Source organism: Marmota flaviventris, chromosome 9 (genome assembly GCF_047511675.1).
Source record: "Marmota flaviventris isolate mMarFla1 chromosome 9, mMarFla1.hap1, whole genome shotgun sequence".
Classification (NCBI taxonomy): domain Eukaryota; kingdom Metazoa; phylum Chordata; class Mammalia; order Rodentia; family Sciuridae; genus Marmota; species Marmota flaviventris.
The window spans coordinates 50,778,829-50,800,282 of NC_092506.1; the positions used below are offsets into that span (position 1 = coordinate 50,778,829).

Below are 21,454 nucleotides of genomic sequence, written 5' to 3' on the forward strand. Positions count from 1 at the left end.
GAGAAGAATTCCAATTAATAAATTTGGAAGAAACAAGGAAAAGAAAGAAATCACAATTAGAACACCATGTAATAACTGCAGCAGACACGCTGCACCAAAGGATGCTCAGATTAGTGGGAGAAGTTTAAGAAGAAACAGGTTATACTGCATGATCTCAAAGTATCTCTCCTCAGATGAATTAATTATTTAAAACAGTAACTTTATAGTGATGAACTGTGGCAGATAACACCATAACCATGTGATTGAACATTGTGATAAGTCATATCCACATCACGTTCTCCCTGACATGATGCACTAAGAAGGCTCCTCATTCTGTGGCATTCCTCCTCAAATGCATAATGTCAATCTAATCATGAGAAAATATCAGATGAGGGCTGGGGATGTGGCTCGGTAGAGCTCTTGCCTAGCACACATGAGGCTCTGGGTATCAGAAAAATCTAAATTGGGTGCCATTCTACAAAGTAACTGACCAGTACTCTTTGAAAGTGCCAAAGTCATGAAAGACATGGGAGACTGAGAAACTGCTGTGGACTGAAGGGAGCGAAGGAGATTTGACACTTACAACAATGTAGGAATCTGGATTTGATCCTAGAACTAAAAGGATCTCACATGAAAAACTGGTGGAGTCTGTAATTTAGTTGAGTATGGTTCTAAGGTTTATTTCTTAATTTTGATATTAGTATGATGGGACCTGAACATTAGGGGAACTTGGGAGAAGAGCATATGGGAATTCTTTACTACATTTGCAAATCTAGGCCTAAAATTGTTTTCATCAGATTTTGAACTAAACAAAGTGACAAGCGTCCTATGAATTTAAGTATTAAGATAATTCGTGAAATATAAGTAAGATTTGGAAGATAGAGTTACAAAGGGAGGAAACAGTGTGATACACAAAAAGGATTTTGCAACCAAAGAAGCTAAGAAAAATGAGAGGTTCTGCTCGAAGGTAGCCATAGTGGAGCTGGAGAATAAGTGAGAGCTAACTACTAGCATGGCAGGCACTTTCCTAAGGGCTCTGCATACAAACTGAGACAAGGGATGGGCTTGATGCACTGTATATGGGAATACAGTTGTCAGGGACACAGGGGAAGAAGCAATCCAGGATGACTCCTAAGTTTCCCATTTGAGCAACTGGCTGTGTCGCGGTGATACCATTCATCAAAGTGGAAAACAGAATGGATTTGTGGGGAGGAGGAAGACAAGCAGCTCAGTTTGGGGCAGGTTGATTGCAAACTAGCTGTGGGGCATCCAGGTGAGATTGTCTAGAAGACAGAAAACAACCTCAACAGCTTCAAGGAGATTATTGTTCTGGAGATACAGACCTGAGAGCAATTACGGTAGAGGTGATGGTGGCAACAGTGAGAGTAGATGGAATCGCCCAGGAAGTGGATTTGAAAGAAAAAAAGTGCCAAGATGGAAGACCAAGAAACCCAACCATGACTAACAAGGAAGAGCACATGAAGATGGTAAAGAAGGTATCAGAGGTAGACAAGAACCATGAGGGTGTGAGGGCACAGGGGAAGGGATGAGATGTTCAGTCAAATGCCAGCAGAGGAGGGTGTCTGAATTGGCACTGATGATCTTGGCAGGAAAAGTCGATGGAAAGATGGGGAGTCGGCCAGCTCTACTGAGGAAGGGGCTGGGTAGCAATGGGGAGGCAGAGGGAGTACAAGATGCTCTTCTGAGAAACTTGGCTGGTGAAGAAGGGAGTTAGAAAAATAGCCAGAGGGGAACCTAAGGTCATAGGGGTCCCTGACAACTCTGTCTTCAGATCAATTCCTGATCAGTTCCTGATACATACCTACTTTCTTACTGTGAACTGGTTCTCTCCACCAGGATGTGAGGTTTGGAATGTGTATGTCCAGACTTAGACCCATGTAGGTCTAAACTGAAGTTTACAGAAGAAGAATGACCACTGTAGCCAACCCCCTTCTTGACACAAGAGTAGGAATCTGGATCCAATCTGGATGTGATCCCTGACTTGGGGCTGCACGGACGTGACGCTGGACGGCTCTGTAACCCTTCCTGGAGGCAAGATTACTCATGATGACGTCCCATTACTCTGTGGCCATGCTGCATCCTTGCTTTGAAAGCTTAACACAGAACATTTCAAGCCAGTTTCAGATCCTGATTAGAAACTTGCTGGAGGGGTTAGCAGCTGCAGTCACTGGGAGAGATGTTCAGTGAGGCTCCCAGCTTCCCCATGTCTACATGTGCCAAAGCTTTTTCATTTCCATTCTGCATTCAGTAGGAGTTTACAATCCTTAGATATTAACACTCATTAATATTGATGTTTGAGTACCAAATCTGTTTAGCTTCCTAGAAATTACTAGATTTTATATTAGCCATTCATTCATTCATTCAATACACATTGAATTACACTGATTAAGTGCTAGGCAACCTGAGAGTGCTGGAGAAGCCTGAATAAATAAAGAAGAAATGGCCTTAAGAGGCCCATATACATTTCTATCAATGGCTACAGACAATGTGGAAAGTCTTATAACAAGGCATGGATATATACAGTCTATATACACAAACACGTGTACACATTCAGATACATATTTATAGAAGTTCAGTATCCCTTATCCAAAACACCTGGGACCAGAAGTGTTTCAGATTTGAGATATTTTGCAGGTTTTGGAATATTTGCATAAGGAGATGGGGATGGGACTCAAGTCTAAACGTAAAATTCATTTATGGTTCATATACATTTGTGGTGCTTATACAAAACCTGAAGGGTAGTTTTATACCATATTTTAGTGCACCTGTATTTTGACCATGACTTATCACATAGGGTCAAGTATGGAATTTCCCACTTGTGCTGGTACTCAAAAATTTTTGGATTTTGGAGCATTTCAATTTTTGGATTGAGGATGCTCAACCTGCAGTATATACACATGTACATAAATACACATGTGTATGTATTTATACATTCCTTCCTGTACATGTGGGGGATGAACACAGAAAAGTACATGACTATTTCTCTTAGATGTGACCATATTATTACAGGACATAAAAGGAAGGTACATGAGATAAGAAGGATGAGCAATGGTGGTTTGCTGGTAAATAAAGGAAGAAGAAGGGCCTCAGGCAGAAAGAAGAGCATGGGAAAATGTATCAGGGTGCGACTATGCATGACATACGTGATAATGAAGCAAGGGTGAACATAGAAACAGTAAAACCAACAATGGTGACAGGCACTCATCGGGCACTTGCTAGGTGTCAGGCATTCTTCTGAGAACTTTATGCAAATTGCCACGTTGCGGGAGCCATATGTGTGGGATTGTCCAGAAGTGAGGCTGCAAAGATGGCTGGGGCGTGATAGGTTCTGAGCGTGGGGCGAGGGGATCTGGACGTATTCTGGCAGGAGACACAGGCACTGAGAGTTCTCAGTGAGATCAGAGCTGTGATCTAGGAAGGGCCCTCGGCTAGCTGTGTGGGCAAGGACCTGGAGAAGGTGATCTGGGAGGTGAAGACATGAGTCTGGAAGCTTTTTCAATAGTTCAGAGCAAATCAACTATGTAAAAACGGTGAGAAGATGGGTTCAGGAGGCTTTTGAGCAAGAAGAAATGGCCCTGGCGATTCTTGTACATGGGGGAAGCTGGGAAGGAGGAGAGGAAGGAATTCTGCTCACTCAGAGAGGAAGAAGCATCTTTGGGAAAGTGGATGGACTCAGCTTAAGGTAGAAAGGGCTAGAGGGCAGCTAAGTATTGAAGTGTAGAACTGGAGAGGGAAGGTTTGGGCTGGAGGTAAAAGGAGGAATGTTGAGGGGGCCCCACCTCCATTCAAGCTGAATTTGTTCTTTCTACCCTAAGATCTCCCTGAATTCCTCTTTCCTTCCCCTTTGGTCTTAGATTTTCATATCAATAGCCATGAGATGACAGAGGACAACACATGTAGGCCCAAACAGCACAGGGACACAGTCACACACACTGGAACCTAGCCCAGAGAGGGACACACAGAGAAATGCAAACATACAGGTGCACAGACAACCACACATGCACACTATTCTAGATGACAGAGGGATACGTTCTTGTCTGTGGATGACAAAGACACACACACCCCCCTATACAGGTTCACAGACAACAAGGGGACATGCATGCACACTTTTGTAGATGACAGAGGGACACACAAAAGAGTGGGTCTATGGATGACAAAGGTCTAAAAACACAAACACCCACGAGAACATCTAAAGTCCTCATTTCGCTCTACACATTCAAAGCCCATCTCTGCGACTCCACAGTCACCCACAGCAACACTCAGCTCTCCTCCTACCAAAGAGCTTCTGCAGGACTTGTCCATCATACAAGTCTTCAGCCAGGTCTTTCACAATGATTCTTTCTCCAACCAACACATCATTAATCCAGTCAATTAATACCTACAGAGAAATAGCAAGAATAAGAGAAAAGTCATGGGGTATTTTCTTGTAGATCAGCTTTCTTATCCTGGGCAATTAAAATCTAAATGAACTTCAGATTTTAAAAGCAGAAGTATCCACCTGTGCAGACAGGCAGGTGTGGGTGGGAGCCCCTGGGGTTTTTCCCGTGTCAGCTTTCTGGGGATGACAGCGCCAATGTCCCTGCTGATCTCTTCTTCCTTCTATAAAGGCCAGCAACACTCTCACAGTGGGGGCTTCATGCCAGGCACAAGCATGGGCTCTGGAGTTATGCAAACCCCAGCTCTACCCACTAACTGGCTTGGGTACCACTGTCATCTACAGGTGTGTGTATGTGTACAGGCTTGTGTTCCTCTGACATTGGTGAACATGTGCACAGGTATCTGCTCCTTCATGAACTATGGCACAGGTGCACACCATCATCTGGGAACTTGTGTGTGCATCTGCATGATCTATGAATCTGCAGCAAGCTGGTGGTCTTCTCTGAGCCTCTGGTTTTCTATCTCTAAAACTGAGGATGAAAGTATCTTGTAGGTCAGGTGGTGGAAAAGAATGACTTATGACAAGGGTTGAATACTTGATTAAAAGCAGATCTTACTAATGTATAAGCACTCTCCCAACGACAGTGGGTTAAGCAATTCCTTCATCTCTGTGCCCAGGAGGCTTAATTAGCATGGAAGGAAACAGATTTGCCCAGGTCACAGAGCTCATGGGGTGGAGACAGGAGTGGATCATACATAATGAAATTAACCAGTTTTAAGGATATAGGGATAAATTTTGGTCATTGTACACGGTTGAGTGACCCCCACCACAGTCAAGATGAAGAATAGTTCCATCACCCTAAGTGCTGTGATGGAGCTTGGTGGCTTCATAGTGCATCGTTTTGTCTCAAGGAAGGATGATGGTAATTACTGAGCACCTCATATGGACCAGGCATAGCCTATATCCAATACCATAAAACCCAATCTGTTCAAGAGAGCAGGGAACTAGTCAACCAAATGATTATAACATAAAAGGCTGTGATCCAGGAGGAGGGGAATCTGTGGTGCCATCGGTGAGTACAGGAGCCCCACCAGGGCTGGGGATAGAAGCAGGAATGGGAGGAGGATTCTAGAAAGGCTGGTGTTTGAGGACATTCTTAAGAGAAAACTAGAATTTCAAGGCGAGCAAAGTGTCTAGATCTAGGAAAATCAAACCTCTTCCTGGAAGCAAGAAGGTGGCCCCAGGTCAACAGTATAGTACCCCCTGATTCAGGTCTTACGTGCAGCAACGTGCATCTCCAATCTTCCTCTCCCTCAAACTGAGCCCAGATCCAGTTCTGGGATCAGTGCTGAAGCCTGAACCATTCAGAGCCCATTCTGACCACATCTGCCCTCTTGGAAGTCTCCAGGGCAAGCAGCAGCTTTGCCTGTGCCAGCATGGTCAGTAGCCTCTGGCAGAAACAGATCAGAGCCGGACATTCTCCAGTACCTTTGCCCACACAGGCCCAGCACCTTGGAGAGGCTCAGTGACAGGCAAAACCTCAACCTGCAGCTGTTCCACCTTTTCCCTGCACAGCACAAGGGTTCCAGGTCCTACTGGGTAGCCATGCATGGGTGCAGCACAGATGCTAGCAAGAAAGGGTCAGACACCCAACATTCATATCCAGGCCACCCATGGGGCTGATTACAGCCCAGGATGTAAGGGGTTGTATGGGCCCAGCCCAGGCTACCTTATTTCTGTTAATTCCCTGGACTCTGGGGTAAGGCACAGACTTAGGTAAGAAACAGACAGAAGAGATATTTATATATCTCCCTTGAAAACATTGTCCTTAGTTCTTTAGTATCTCATGACATGACCCAAATCTCATGTGGTCTTGTTCCACTAATGAAGCCACAACCATGGGAATAACATTCCTGATTCTATTTCTGAACAGCCTGGCTACTTTAGAGATCCCTTTCGTCCATCCAGTGCTTATTAAATACTGCTGTATGTGACATTCTGTGCTAGATCCTCGGGGTACAATGATAGGGGAAAAATGGAGTCTCTAACCCCAAGAAGCTCACCATTGGGTGAAGGAGAGAGAGAAGTGCCTGAGCAGCTGTACTATGGTGTGGAGACTAGGATGGAATTAGCACAGGGGGCCACTGCAGCATACAGAGGCTGAGCCTTGGCACTGGCATTCAGAGGAGGCTTCCTGGAGGAAGTGGTTATGCTTTGACTTTCAAATGAAGAGCAGGTGGAGGCAGCTGCACAAACAGAGGCCTGGAGATGGAAGTGCTGAAAGCAAGAATGGTCTGGTGTCCCCATGTTGACCAGGCAGGGATGACCTGAGGCTGAAGAGCCAGCTAGAGCCTGGACCAGAAACCTCACCTGCAGGACAGTGGACTTCACCCCACAGTTGATGGGAAACTATAGACAGGTTCTGAGCAGGGAAAAGACAATGAATGACTCACTTGTCTTTCTCTCTTTCGGCCGTGTGGGGAAGTTGAAGAGAGGGCACAGGGCAGGGAATCAGGGGAAGAAATGGTTTGGAAAGGGTGACCACATGCCAGCCACCATGCTAGGTACGTAGTGCACAGTATGACATTTACTCTCATTCATTTCTGCTTAAATTCCATCTCTGCCTCTTGGCTAGAACCACAAACCAACCACTTGGTTTTTCTGAGACTCGTTTCCTCATTTGGAACATGGGGGTGATGCTAATTCATAACTCATAGGGCAATTTATCTATCTATTTATTTCAGTGCTGGGGGCCTGAATCCAGGGCCTTGTGCAAGCTAGGCAAGTGCTCTACCACTGAGCTACACCCTCAGTCTGACAGGGTGCTTTGGAGGGGCCTTTAGGAAACCAGTGGGAGGACTTTGTGAATCCTCAGATCCTGGCCACTGTGAGCTCACTTGTTTTGACTCCTCTGGTGCCTGGGACCAACACCATCCATTGAGTATCGTTGTTATGGTTTGGATATGAAGTGTCCCCCACAAGCTCACATATGAGACAATGCAGGAAGGCTTGGAGGAGAAATGATTGGGTGATAGACTTGACCTAATCAGTGAATTAATACTTGATGGGATTAACTGAGTGGTGGCTGCAGGCAGGTGGGGTGTGGCTGGAGGAAGTGGCTCATGGGGGGCGTGGCTATGGGGTATACATTTTGTATCTGAGAGTGGAATCTCTCTTTCTTTGCTTCCTGGTCACCCTGTGAGCTGCTTCCCTCTGCTACATTCTTCCGCCATGTTGTTCTGCCTCAACTGGAGACCTGAGGAATAAAGCCGGCTCTCTACGGATTGAGACCTTTGAAACCATGAACCCTTAAATAAACTTTTCCTTCTCTACAATTGTGCTGGTCGGGTCTTTAGTTGCAGCAGCAAAAAAGCTGGCTAAAACAATTACCAGCTTAGATGTCCACCTAGTGGACCGTGAGCTGCCTGAGGGCAGGGAGCTGTGACCGAGCGTCCTCTCTGCAGTGGCCCATGGTCCCTGCATGGAACCGGTGGTCTGTAGATACCAGTTGAGTCTGGGAGGCCCTTAAAGCCCCTCCTAATTTCTTCTTACCTTCATCAGTTCCTGAAGTTTGGGGTCACTGCGTGAGTTTGGATCCACCATTGTCCGCACTTCATTCTCCTCTATAAAAAGAAAAGGAATTGAGTCGGGGTGGCTACAGTTGAGGGCACAGAGCTCCTCCAAAGAGACAAGAGAGGCAGGTTACCCAGCATGGTGTCCTCAGGGTCCAGTTCAAAGGGAATGGGGCTGAGAGGCAGGTTGATGGCGTTCATTCCCTCCTCCTGAAGCTCCGACACTGGAAGACAAAAAAGAGCCTGGTCACATTCCAGCTGATGGTCGGGGGTGGGAGGGTGGATTGATCTCTGCAATTCATGTGTGATGTTGATATTGAGGGGAAAAATCCACTAAGTTTAGATGGCAGCTGTCACTCAGCATGTGAGCCATTCAAGGTTGCTCCCTGCTAAAAGAACCTAATTATCCTCTTATTCTCCCTTCTTCTGTCTGTCACCTCCTTCACTTTCCTGAGACCTAAGAAGGTCTCCCTACCTCTCAGAAAAGATTTCAGGAGAAACAGGTCTTCTTAGGTCTCTGCCTTTTGCTGCCTGCCCTCTATCCAGGGCTTGCTGTCAGGGGCATAGTGGGTGCTAGGAATTGCTGGCTGGTGACCGCGGTCACCAATTTCAGGCTACATTTATATTGTGAGCCTTTCCATCTTCAGTTCCACCCTCTGGGCCTCTCTCCTGGACTGGCTTCCCTAGGACATTCTTCTGCTCATACCCTGCACCAAACCCAGAGGCTGAGCAGGATGGTCCCAGTTCCAGCCTCCTCCCTGGGCTCTGGCTCTCAGCTCTGAGGAAGGGTGGGACACCCCATTTGTCTAACCCTGTCTCCTCAGCCAGAAAAGAAGAGTGCCACACTCACCAGGAAGTTCTTTTTAGACTTCCAATCCTAGAAATCTACAATTCCATTTCCTTCAAGAAACATTAACAAGGGTCAGTGACCACTAACGACATACTATGGAGCCTGGGTAAAAAACCCAATTCCCACCACCAAACCCATCGTGCAATGAGCATTTGCTGAGTGCTGACCTTGGATTACCCTCTCCCCCTCAAACGCTGTGACTTACATCCCTTACTGTGTGCCAATTAAGCACAGAAAGACCATTTTCTCTGAAGGCTTTGGGCACCAAGAGGTTCTTAAGGAGCTAATTCGGCCGCTGCCATCAACCTTAATGAAAGCCGCAGCCCATCTTTCCATTTTATTTTTTTTATTGACTCTGGTCTCCCTGATTGCCAGCATAGACTTGTAAGAACGCTTAAGCACAAGGCAGCCCTTTACAAAGAGTCCTTTCACATCAGCAAACTCACTGATGGCTGCAGCTGGACAGGGAATGAGCCCCCAGCAAAGAGAGTAAAACAGACCCTACCTTAAAGGGACACTCACATTAGGAAGCTGGTGTTTAGCCCCTCAACGTGGGCCCTTGAGGTTGACATGGGACTTTCCCCGGTCACTGTCTTTGACTCCCCAAGTTCTAGACTCTCATCATTCCAGACTCCTCCTCAATACCCGGCATAAAAAATACAGGTGACACCTGTATTTAAAGCTTCAATGATTCTGGAAATATAGGATTTCATTTGTTTTTTGGCTAAGTACAACTGCTTCCGTAGACGTCTCTAATTTCTTCTAACACCTCTAGATCTAGCAGTTTGTGCTCTTCTCCAGGCTGTTTCTCACAGAGAAGCACAGCTTTCATCACTGGACAGGCATTGCCAGGCATGTGACGGGCAGTGGCAGTAAAGTCATGTTTAAATATAGCGGCAAGGGCTGGCTGCGAAGGAACCTGAGGCTGCTCTGGACCTTCTCTCCTCTAGCTACCCTCTCCCCTCGGTCTTCACTATCTTACACAGTACACTCACTAACCATGTGTGCTGCTTAAGGTTCTTTTCCTTTTCTTTTTTGCATTGCTGAGGATGAAACCCAGGGCCTTGTGCATGCTAGCCAAGCACTTTATCACTGAGCCACATCCCCAGATTATTCTTCTTAAATTTCAATGAAGTAAATATTCAGTTTCTTAGCTGTACCATACCCCTTTGTTTTTTGTTTTTTGTTTTTTTTGTTTTTTTTTTTTGGTACCGGGGATTAAACCCAAGGGTACTCAACCATTAAGTCATATCCCAGCCCTTTTTAAAATATTTATTTAATTTATTTACAGGATCTCACTAAGTTGCTTAGGGCCTAAGTTGCTGAGGCTGGCTTTGAACTCACAATCTTCCTGCCTTAGTCTCCCAAGCCACTGGGATTACAGGTGTGTGCCACCATGCCCAGATGTACCCACCCCATTTTAAGTGCTCAACAGTCCACACATGGTTGGTGCTACTCTCCTGGACAGCATAGATGAGAACGTTTACAATATCACAGAAGTTCAACAGGATGGCGAGGTCCTAGGGGATCATGCTTATGCAAGGATGAGGATGTCCATATATATTTCTCCAGTCCAGGCCTGACCCCCTCATGGCTTAGGAACCTAATTGCTCACTCCATGTCTCTTCTTAGTCTCAAAAGAGATCTCAAATTTAGACATCCACGTCCAAACTAGCAATTTCCAACATCCTTACACCACCATATAGCACACAAACAGCCTGTTCCTCCCCTACTTAATACTCTTTGGTAGATGGCACCACGGTTTACACAATGGCTGGTTGCTCACCTGTTGTCTCTAATACATTGGTAGGTTTTCCAGGCTCCACCTTCCAACGAGGACCTGTTTCCAGCCATTCCTCACCATCTCCCCCACCACCCTCCAGGTTCAAGCCGCAGTTATCTTCCATCTGGATCACCAGAACCACCTTCTAACCAGCCCATTACTTTCCTCTTGCATTCTCCCCATCCCCATCTACTGGTCCCAGAGCTGCTAGAATGTTCTATAAAAATGTAAATAGAATTGTGTCCTTCTCCTGCTGAGAACTTTTCTGTGGCTTTTCATCATACTCAGAATAAATCCCGACTCTTTACCAAGACTTACAAGACCCCCTCATCAGCCCTCGCCTGCCCTCTCATGTCTCATTTTGTTCACAGAACTCATTACAGTCTGAAATTATTATTATTGACACGTCTGTCACCTACTTTTCCCACAGCAGAATGTGAGCTGGGCAAGGACTGGCACTTTTTCTCTTCTGTTCACTATTAGATTTCCATAGAGGTCACAAAGTGGTTAGGAGCCAGGCAAGATTCATATCCAGGACCTTCCCCTTACTAGCTCTATGACCTTGGCCAAGTTCATCAGCCTCTTGTGCCTCGCTTTCCTCATCTGCAAAATGGGAGGGAGAATAATACTGTCGACCTTGTTGGGTTGCTGGGAAGATTAAATGAGTTAACGTGTACTCAGAAGAGTGCCTGGTAAGAGCCATGTAAACACATGCTGCCGTTATTATTACTTAAAATAATGACTTAAGCATAGTAGGTACTCAAGAAATATTTGTTGGGTAAATAATGAAAAGTGTCAAGACCACCCACCCTTGCTTGTGTGTGAAGGCAGAATTTGCCAAAGCAGTTTATGGGATGGGAAGTATTTCACCCTTTCCCCAGGGAAAAAAAAAGTCACTCTAGATTTCAGCCTACACTGTGTGCATGTGCACGTATGGGTGTATATTTCTGGGCAGCATTTCCAGCTTACATTTTGCAAAGGAAGAAAAGCTGCATCTGTCCCAAGACTGTTATGCAGCCAGAGTCGGTCTGTAAACATGCAGGTATTAAACATCTCGAAAGTGTGACTAGAAAAGCAATATTCACAGCCAGGTCTCCTAAAGATGGGTCTAATGGGATCTCCTTTTACATGAAGATCATTATTAAGAATGTCTTCAGATGAAAAATCATAGCCAGAGCCCCGCCTCGCTCTGCCTCTTTAATTCAGTCTCACAGACACAGCAAACCCAAGAAGAAAGGCTGAGATATGTTTGCAATTGGAAATGTTTTTTTTTCAGGAAATGATTTGGTACAAGAACATCATTCCCATTCCATTAACTGCTGACTCGGAGCCAACTGTTTGTAAAAGTGAATATGCAAACTGCCCAGTTCAGGCCTGGTCCCCGCCTCATGGGGCCCTATTAGTGGCCACTTTGCCAAAACAGCCTGCCTGCTTTGGAGGTTTCGTTTCTATTAAACCAGAGCGGGGCCCAGCAGAAGCCCCGTGCCCATCCCTGCACTTGGAAAACAAAGAGCCGCGATTGAATTTTCTCGGCACAGAATACAAATATGATGTTTACCCCCTGAACCTCCTCTAACAATCTAAAACTAGGTCTGAATGCACAGCCTTCAGCACCATTAGTCATAACTTAATAAACAGCTTAAATGCTCAGCTCAAGGTTGGGCTTGGGAAGGCAGGGAGATTGCCTCAACCCCCAAAGTAGTCGCCCTGAGAAACAGGGCTTTTATTTTCTGGGAAGCGCAGCCTGATGAGGGGTCTGGCTGCCCATCAGAAAGGATATGGATAGGTTTTGGAGTCTGAAAGAGCTGTATTCAAATTCTGCTTCTGTTTTTATCAGCCCCAGGATCTATGTGACTCTAACTCCCTGAAATTCCCTATAAAGCAATTCCCTCTACGACAAAAGAATAGCTGGTTTCCTCCTCAATCTTTATTTTCCTCTATTGAAAGAAATCTCATTTGTTCCGCATGCACCCCTCCATCCTATGTTCCACGGTGAGATCCTAACTGCTTTAAACTAATGGTGGTCATCTCAATCCATGTGGAAGTGAATGGCTCCAGCCTTGTCATATGAAACAATTCCTGTCATAAGTGGTGGGGATTTCTAGGAGCTCTTAGGAGTAATGTTCCTCTACTGTAAAGTGAGGCCCAAGGAAGAGAAGGTATCATTCCCCTCTAATCATTATTGTATTAGGAAGTTATGACTGGATTTGATGCAGCTATTTTGTACCACGAGGTAAGTTAGGTCAAGGAGAAAGCTAATATGCTGAAGTTGGCAGAGGATAAAGGAAGGAGGAAGAGGTCTATTCCTATGTACTTGCAGATACTGTTGAGTCACCCCAGTTCTGTATGTCTTGTTATAAGAGGTAAAATAAATTCCTTTATTGTTTAACCCAGAAAAGTAGGTGTTTTCTGAGGCTTGGAGCCCAACCGCCCTAACTGCTACATGAGGACACAAGGGTTATGAAGTTGATGGGTAAACAGAATAAGCTGGCAATTAAAAGTAGTCCCCTGCCCTTTTTTTCCCAGGAGGAACAGAGTAGCTATAAGATTTCTTTGTATTCCAGACTATGTCCAAAGATTCAACACCAGGAGGAAAGAGAAGAATGGACAAAGGCTTCTAAAGGTTAAAAAAAAAAAAAAAAGTCCATTTATACAAACCCTGCAAGTTTATTCATTCAACCAATAAATAGTGCTGAGGCAGACCCCATGCCTCCCCAGCATGGGGATGCAGCTGGAAGACTGGCCGTGATCCTGCCTCCATCTGCTCACAGGTGGTGGGAGAGGCAGGCCTGTGCACACGTGAGCAGCATGCAGCACTTGGAGGGGACATAGGGAAGCTAGAGGGGGCCGGGGTAGCTCAGGTGGAATGAGGCTAATTTTGGATAAAGAAGACTGGGAGGGATTCCCAGAAAGGGCAACATGTTGAGTTGGACCTTAAAACATGTAAATTTTCACCCAACACAGGTGCACCATGAAAGGCACCTCTGTGTAAAAAGAGCAAGATATGGGAAAACAGGCAGGTGCTGAGAGTGTGGTGAGTACATTTGAGCACAGGGGATCTAGGGCGTGGGTGGGGGAAGGGGAAGAATTGAGGGGCAGATCATAGGGAGGATTCAGAGTTAAGATCTTGAATTCAATAGTGATAAGAAAATAAAACAATGCTCGGAAACTAGAAATAATATGTAATTATAGCAAGGTTGCAGGATATAGGGTTAATATACAAAAGTCATCTACTCCCTATTTATTAACAATGAGTGACTGGGGTCGAAAGTTAAAAGCAGATTATTTGCAGTAGAAAAAAAAATGTGATTCTTAGGTATGAATCTAATAAAGTACGTACAGAATTGATTCGCAAAGGATAACAAAACCCTGATGAAAGATCAAGGAAGATCTAGATAAGTGGAAAGATATTCAATGGGTCGTGAATTAGAAGACTTAAATATTATTAAATTTTTAATTCTTTTAAAAATTAATTAAATATTTAATTCTTTTAAACTTCATGTGCTGATCTGATGCAATTTCAGTTAAACATCTAATAGTAAGCTATTTTGTGGATATCTACAAGCTGATTCTAAAGTTTATAAGGAAAAGCCACACAAAGTAGCCAACACATTCTTGAAAGGTAACAAAGTTGGAGAATTGATACTACCAGACTTCAAGGCTACTATAGATCCACGATGAATCAAAGCAGCATGGTATGGATGCAAGAAGAGATAGATAAGTCAATGGAATGTGGGAGGAAACTCAGAAACAGATCCACCACACACACACAGTTAACTCATCTTTGACAAGGGTACAAAGGCAGTTCAATGCAGAAGGGACAGTATTTTCAACAAAGGGTGCTATAACAACTGGATGTCTATAGGCAGAAAAATCAACCTAGACACTCATCAGACCATATGCCTTTCCTGAAACTTTAGACCTAAGTATAAAACACAACACTATAAACTTCTAAAAAATAAAATAGGAAAGAATCTATATGACCTAGGGTTTGGCAATGAGTCTTTGGATACAAAAAGGAAAATCTATAAAAGAAATATTGATAAATCAGACTTTATTAAAAATAAATTTTAAAAAATAGGTGTCTCTATCTGGTTAAACTTGGACACAAAATATACAAAAAACTCTTAGAACTGAGTAAGAAAACAACAACCAAACCACAAAATGGGCAAAAGATCTAAGCAAACATGTTACCCAAGAAGATGTCCAGTTGGCAAATATGCATGTCCGTTCTCTCATCATCATTTGTCATTAGGTAATGACAAAACAAAAAAGAGATATCACCACACACCTATTAGAATGGCTAAAATAAAAAACTGACCATACTAAATGCTGACAAGGAAATGAAGCAACAGAAATTCTCAGCTATTGCTGGTGAGAATATAAAACAGTTGCTCAGGAATACAGTTTGGTACTTTCTTGCAAAGCTTTAATCTTACCATCTAAGCCAGCAATTGTGCCCCTAGGTATTTATCCGACTGATTTAAAAATATTTTCACACAAAGCCCTGCAAGTGAATACTTATAGCAGCTTTATTCATAATCACCAAAATTGGAAGCAACCAAGATATCTTTCAATAGATGAATGGATAAACTATAATATATTCACCTGATGAAATATTCAGTTAATGAAAGGAAATGATCTATAAATCTATGAAGAGACATGGAAGAAACTTAACTACATATTCCTAAGTCAGAAAGGTTGGTCGGGAAAGATTATGTAATGTATGATTCAATCATAAGGCATTCTGGAAAAACTAAAAAGGTTGATGGTTTCCAGGGACTTGGGAGAAAAGTTGAATGGGCAAAGTATAGAAGATTTTTTTCATGGTGGCAAAACTGTCCAGAATGATTCTGTGCAGTGAATACCTGAGATTATGCATCTGTATCCCAATGAACTTCATAGCACAAGGAACAAACCTAAATGTAAGCAAATTTAAAACTCATTCAGAAGGTTGAGGGATGCAAAGATGGAAATCAGATTGTGGTAATAAAATTTAACTATCTGACAAATGTATGTGACTGCCTCTCTGTAGAGGGTGAGGGAATTGTGCTGACCTCTTTGAAATAAATGAGTAGAATCTATAAAGCCTAAAGGCAAAAGGACCTGCACCTAAACATTGACCTCCAGTTGATAAAGTAATTTACCATGTACACTGGAACTGAACAGCTAAATAAATGGATGGTGGATTGAAGGAGCCACGTTTCTAAGTGTTAGAGTGAGAAGTTACAGTAGGGAAGGCTGGGATGATCCATGTGAGAATGGATTAGAGTTGGAGACATCAGTAAGAACTCAAGTCTAGTCTAATATAGATACACATGATTCTTTTTTTTTTTTGAGAGAGAGAATTTTAATATATATTTCTTAGTTTTCGGTGGACACAACATCTTTGTTTGTATGTGGTGCTGAGGATCGAACCCGGGCCGCACGCATGCCAGGCGAGCGCGCTACCACTTAAGCCACATCCCCAGCCCAATACACATGATTCTTCTTGTATGCTCTGGCTGTGTTGGTGGAGAGGACCTAAAAGAAATGACACCTACTAGCATTGAACAAACCTGGAGCCCAGATCTTGGTTTCTAGTCTAATTCTCCAACAAAAGGAAACATTCTCTTTGGGTAAATGGCTAATTCTAAGACTGGAAATGTACAAGATGAGCCTGGAGCCAGTCAGATGTACAGAAAGAAAAAGAAAGAGGGATGTCAAAGGGACATAAGAGTTGACTGAAAGAGACAGTGAAATTTGGATCAATTTGAGCAACAAAACAAAGTCGTGTTGGATTACAGTTCATATTATAAGGTGAATATCCATGAATCCATAAATGAATGAATATACAATGGAGAAGAGACCAATATTTTGCGCAGGATTCTAGATACTCTGCACTCAAAAGGGGAGTGAAACTCCCCACTCCTTGAGAGTGGGTTCTGCATTCACAATAGCCAAGTTATGGAACCAGCCCAGCTGTCCATCAACAGATGAGCAGATAAAGAAAATGTGGTACAACATGAGACCTTAAATTATACTACAGAGCTATAGTAACAAAAGCAGCATGATGTTGGCATCAAAACAGACATAAAGACCAATGGAACAAAATAGAAGACATGGAGACAAACCCACATAAATACAGTTACCTAGTACAGTACCTAGTACCTTACAGTACTAGACAGAGGCACCATAAACATACATTGGAGAAAAGATAGCCTCTTCAACAAATTGTGCTGGGGAAACTGGAAATCTATATGTAGCAGAAATTTAACCCCTAACTCTCACCTTCACAAAACTCAACTCAAAGTAGATCAAGAACCTAGATACTAAACCAGAGACCTTGTACCTACTAGAAGAAAATGTTGGCCCAACTCTCCATAATGTCAGCTTGAAAACCAAATTCCTCAATAAGACTCCTAAAGTGAAAGAAGTAAAATCAAGAATCAATAAATGGGATAGTATCAATCTAAAACGCTTCTTCACAGCAAAGTAAACAATCGAGAACGTGAAGAGAGAACCTACAGAATGGGAGAAAATCTTTGCCACCTGCACCTTAGATACAGCATTAATCTCCAAAATACATAAAAAACTCAAAAAACTTAACATCATAAAAACAAATAACCCAATCAATAAATGGGCAAAGGAACTGAACAGACACTTCACAGAAGAAGAAATACGGAATGGTCAATAAATACATGAAAAAAATGTTCAACATCTCTAGCAATTAGAGATTGCTAGAGATGTTCCAGTCAGAATGGCAATTATCAAGAATACAAGTAACAATAAATGTTGGTGAGAATGTGGGGGAAAAGATATACTCATACGTTGCTGGTAGGATGCAAATTGATGCAACCATTCTGGAAAGCAGTATGGAGATTGATTCCTCAGAAAACTTGGAATGGAACCACCATTTGACCCAGTTATCACAATCCCCAGTATATACCCAAAGGACTTAAAATCATCATACTACAGTGACGCAGCCACATCAATGTTCCTAAGCAGCTCAATTCACAATAGCTAAGCTATGGAACCATTTTCCTAGGTACCCTTCAATAGATGAATGTATGAAGAAAATGTGGTACATAAACACAATGGGATATTACTCAGCCATAAAGAAGAATGAAATTATGGCACTTGCCAGTAAGTAGATGGAAGTGGAAACTATAATGCTAAGTAAAATAAACCAGTCCCTGAAAACCAAAGGCCAAATGTTCTTTCTGATATATGGATGCTAACACACAAAAAGGGGGGGTAGGTGGGAAGAAAAGAAGTTCATTGTATTAAACAAAATGGAATAAAGGGAAAGGAGGGAGATAGGAACAGGAATTGGACATAACTTTCCTATGTCCATATATGAATACACAACCAGTGAAACTCCGTATCACATTCAACCTCAAGAACGGGATCTAATTAGAGTAAGTTATACTCCATGTATGTATAATATGTCAAAATACATTCTACTATCATGTGTATCTAAAAAGAACAATTAAAAAAATTTTTAAAAAGTTCTTAAATGACCAAAAAAGAGAAAAATGTGGTATATAGACACAATGGGGTTTTACTCAATCATAAAGAAGAATGAAGTTTTGTGGTTTGCAGGAAAATGGATGGAACTAGAGAACATCATACTAAGTGAGATAATCAGGCTAAGAGCATCCAGGGCTGTATGTTTTCTCTCATACACACAACGAGGGGGAAAAAGGGAGGGGGATCTCATGAAAATAGAAGCAAGACCCATAAAGTAGAAGAAGGGGATCTGGGAAGGAATGAAATATATGAAAAAAAATGTTCAATTTCTCTAGCAACAGATGAATGTATGCTACATGCACGTACACATATATAACAATAAATCCCGCTATTGTGTGTGATTATAATGCACCAATAAGAAAGGAACAGGCGGTGAATGGTGAGTTCCTTCTTTTCAGAATCCTGCGTGAAAAGGAGGGAAAACAGCATGCCTTCATGGTGGAGAAACTTGACAAACACTACCTCGGCCAGGTGATCAAGGTCCACAGTCATCCAGTGTGCTGACCTTGTGTACCGGTCAGAGGATGTAATGAAATTGGCACTTTACCTCAGTGGTCTTCCTTCCCGAAAGCCTAATCATGAAAAAAACAGACAAATCCCAGCAGGAGAGGATCCTAAAAGGTTCTTGACCTACATTTTTCAAGACTCTCAAGGTTATCAAGAATAAGTCTGAGAAACTGTCACAGGCCGCCAAGGGACACCTAAGAAGATATGATGGCAAAATATAATGTGGGATCCTAGAGCAGGAAGACCACATTAGGTAAAATCTAAAAATACCTGAATTGATTATGGGCTTTGGTTAGTAATCATGTATCTATTTTTTCCAACATATATAAACCTTTGTGCACCCTACACGGAACACGGTAATATATCTATCTTAATGGTCATTAATTGTAATGGACATACTATACCACCCTAAGATGTTAACAAGTGGGGACACTGGGTGTAGGCTCTATGGAAACTGTACTGTCTTTGCCATTTTTCTTAAGTCTAAAACCATATGGTAAAACTAGCGTTCTTTAAAAAAATCAACTTGAATTTGTTCTTTGGCAGAAAATACATAGTGTTCACAATGGAGGGATAGTAGAGGGAAACATGTGATTTTATGGGACACAGGCTTCCCCCATCACTGGGGAGACAGTGGTAGTTTACCCATCACTAGCTGATGCTGTAGGAGCACTTGGATGGGAAACAAAACACAGAGATCATTGCAAAGCCCAGCAGTGCTAGCTGTACTCATTCCCAAATGAGAACCCAGCTTTTCCAGGAAGAAAGTACACAGTTATCTCTTTCAAAAATTGCTTCCAGAGCTGAAAGGAGAAGAGAGAGCTTCCTCCTAACTTAAAGATGCTTGGCAGGATCCTTTCTACTTTCTTAGAGGCGGGTCTGACCCACTAGTAAAAACCATCCCTGAAGGTTTGGTGGTCTCTTCGATGGTTTCCTCTGGGAGTTCTCTATACCCATGGTCCCTGATGGGGGTCTCTATGCAGGGGCATTTGAATTGGTTTTGTATTGCTGTAGAAGCCGACTGTCAGAACTCTGATGGCTTAAAATGATACAGACACGATTATCCTTATGGATCTAGAGGTTAGAAGTGCGATATGGGTCTCACCAGGCTAAAGTCGAGGTGTCAGCAGGGCTGTGTTCCTTTCTGCAGGCTTTAGGGGAGAATTCATGTTCTTTCCTTTTCTGGCTTCTACAGGTCGCCCACATTTCTTGGCTTGCGGTTCCCTTCCACCATCTTCCAAACCAGCAGCAGGGGGAAGGTGTCGAGTCCTTCTCACTCGTTCTCCCTTCTGCCTCCCTCCTCACCTTCAAGTCCCCTCTGATCACACTAGGCCCACCTGGATAACCCAGGATCACCTCCCTATTCTAGGGTCAGCTGTTTAGCAACTAGAATTCTGCCAGCAACCCTAACTCCCTTTGGACGTATAAGGTAGCATTCGCAGGTTCTAGGGATTAGGACGTGGATATCTTGCGGGGGGAGGGCATTATGCTGCCAACAATAGCTTTTTCCGTTGAGGGCACAGGTTCTGTTCTTAACACCCTTCCCTACAACATGTGGCTTCACTTTTCCTCCATGTGAGATGGCCAAAAGAAAACGCAAATCCCAACCCCACCCACTCGGTCCCTGAAACAAGGACGTTTTATTGCTTTTAAGGAAATAGATACTTGCTTCAGCAGCCATAATTGATGGCTTGGGAGCCAGTCCTGCATAGCCTCAGCAAACTTCCAGCGTCTTGCCACACTCTGCTGTACCTGACACAGCTGTTCAGGCACCAGGGTGTCACCCCAGCCCTTGGAACACAGCCAATATATATATATATATATATATATATATATATATATATATATATATATATATATATATACATATACATATAAAAGGAAAAGGAGAGGCTGGTGTTGTGAATGGGAACTGACAGGAGGATCTATACTCCAGAGTCCTAGAGCTTCCATCAGAGTCTGTGTTTTGGATGGTTTTATAGTCTCTGCAGAGTTGGATGTTTGCCAAGCAAACGGCCCCTGGGCTAATTCACTGTTCAGCCAAGCACACGTTACAGCTGCCCTCCAATAGCTAGTAAGCGTGGAGAAAGATGGATGCACCATTGGCTGGCTCCAGGCAGTTACAATAATCTGAACGGAAATGTTGGTTGAGGTCTCCAGCAAGCCATGGGAGTTATGTTTAAACACTACACAGGCACATAGTCTAGGGGGACAAGATGTCACAGGGCACAAGAGACACTGGGGCAGGTCCTCCACCTCGGGCCTTTATCTTTGGGTACTGCCTGAGTAAGTTTTCTTTCTTATCTCATTCTCTGAGGCTCTTTGACCACATCCATGTCCTTCTTATTATTAATCCTGAATAGCCAGTCCTTTATCTTTGCAGTGGCTCCATGCTACTTAAAAAGCACCACATCAACTACAAGTCCACTTGAATTCCCAAGTGGTACCCTCCGCGGGAATCAATAGCTCTGAGAGTGCTGGTAAGCAAACATGGCACAGTTGGGTTCTGATTGGGTCAATTTGCAGGTGGGCTAATTCTGGATTTGTCTAAACATCAGTCAGTGGCTTATCCTGAAGAAGCACTCTTTTTTGGAAACTCCTTGTGTGAATAATGATGGTGGTAGTCAGAGAACACCAAAGGTTATTTCCATTGGATTGGGCATGTAGATGTCTTGTACACACACACATACACAAACATTTAATCTTCATAACAATTCCATGAGTATGTACAATTATCCCTATTTTACAGAGGAGAAAAATAAGGCCCAGAGAGGTCATATAACCTGACAGAGGCTACACAATTAGAAAGTAGAGCTGAAATTGGATCCCAGGCCAGCTGGCTCGACAGTTCC

At 43.3% G+C, this 21,454-nt stretch overlaps 1 protein-coding gene across 1 annotated transcript in view; it reads right to left on the reverse strand.

The window, feature by feature from the left end:
- Parva (parvin alpha) overlaps positions 1-21,454 on the reverse strand; it is a 150,734-nt gene that overhangs the window by 47,025 nt on the left and 82,255 nt on the right. Inside the window, exons 2-4 of the mRNA XM_027942329.3 lie at positions 8,085-8,174; positions 7,931-8,001; positions 4,276-4,378 (exon numbers count right to left, since the gene is read on the reverse strand). Coding sequence (XP_027798130.1) covers positions 4,276-4,378; positions 7,931-8,001; positions 8,085-8,174 — 264 coding nt within the window. The remainder of the gene's footprint in view (positions 1-4,275; positions 4,379-7,930; positions 8,002-8,084; positions 8,175-21,454) is intronic.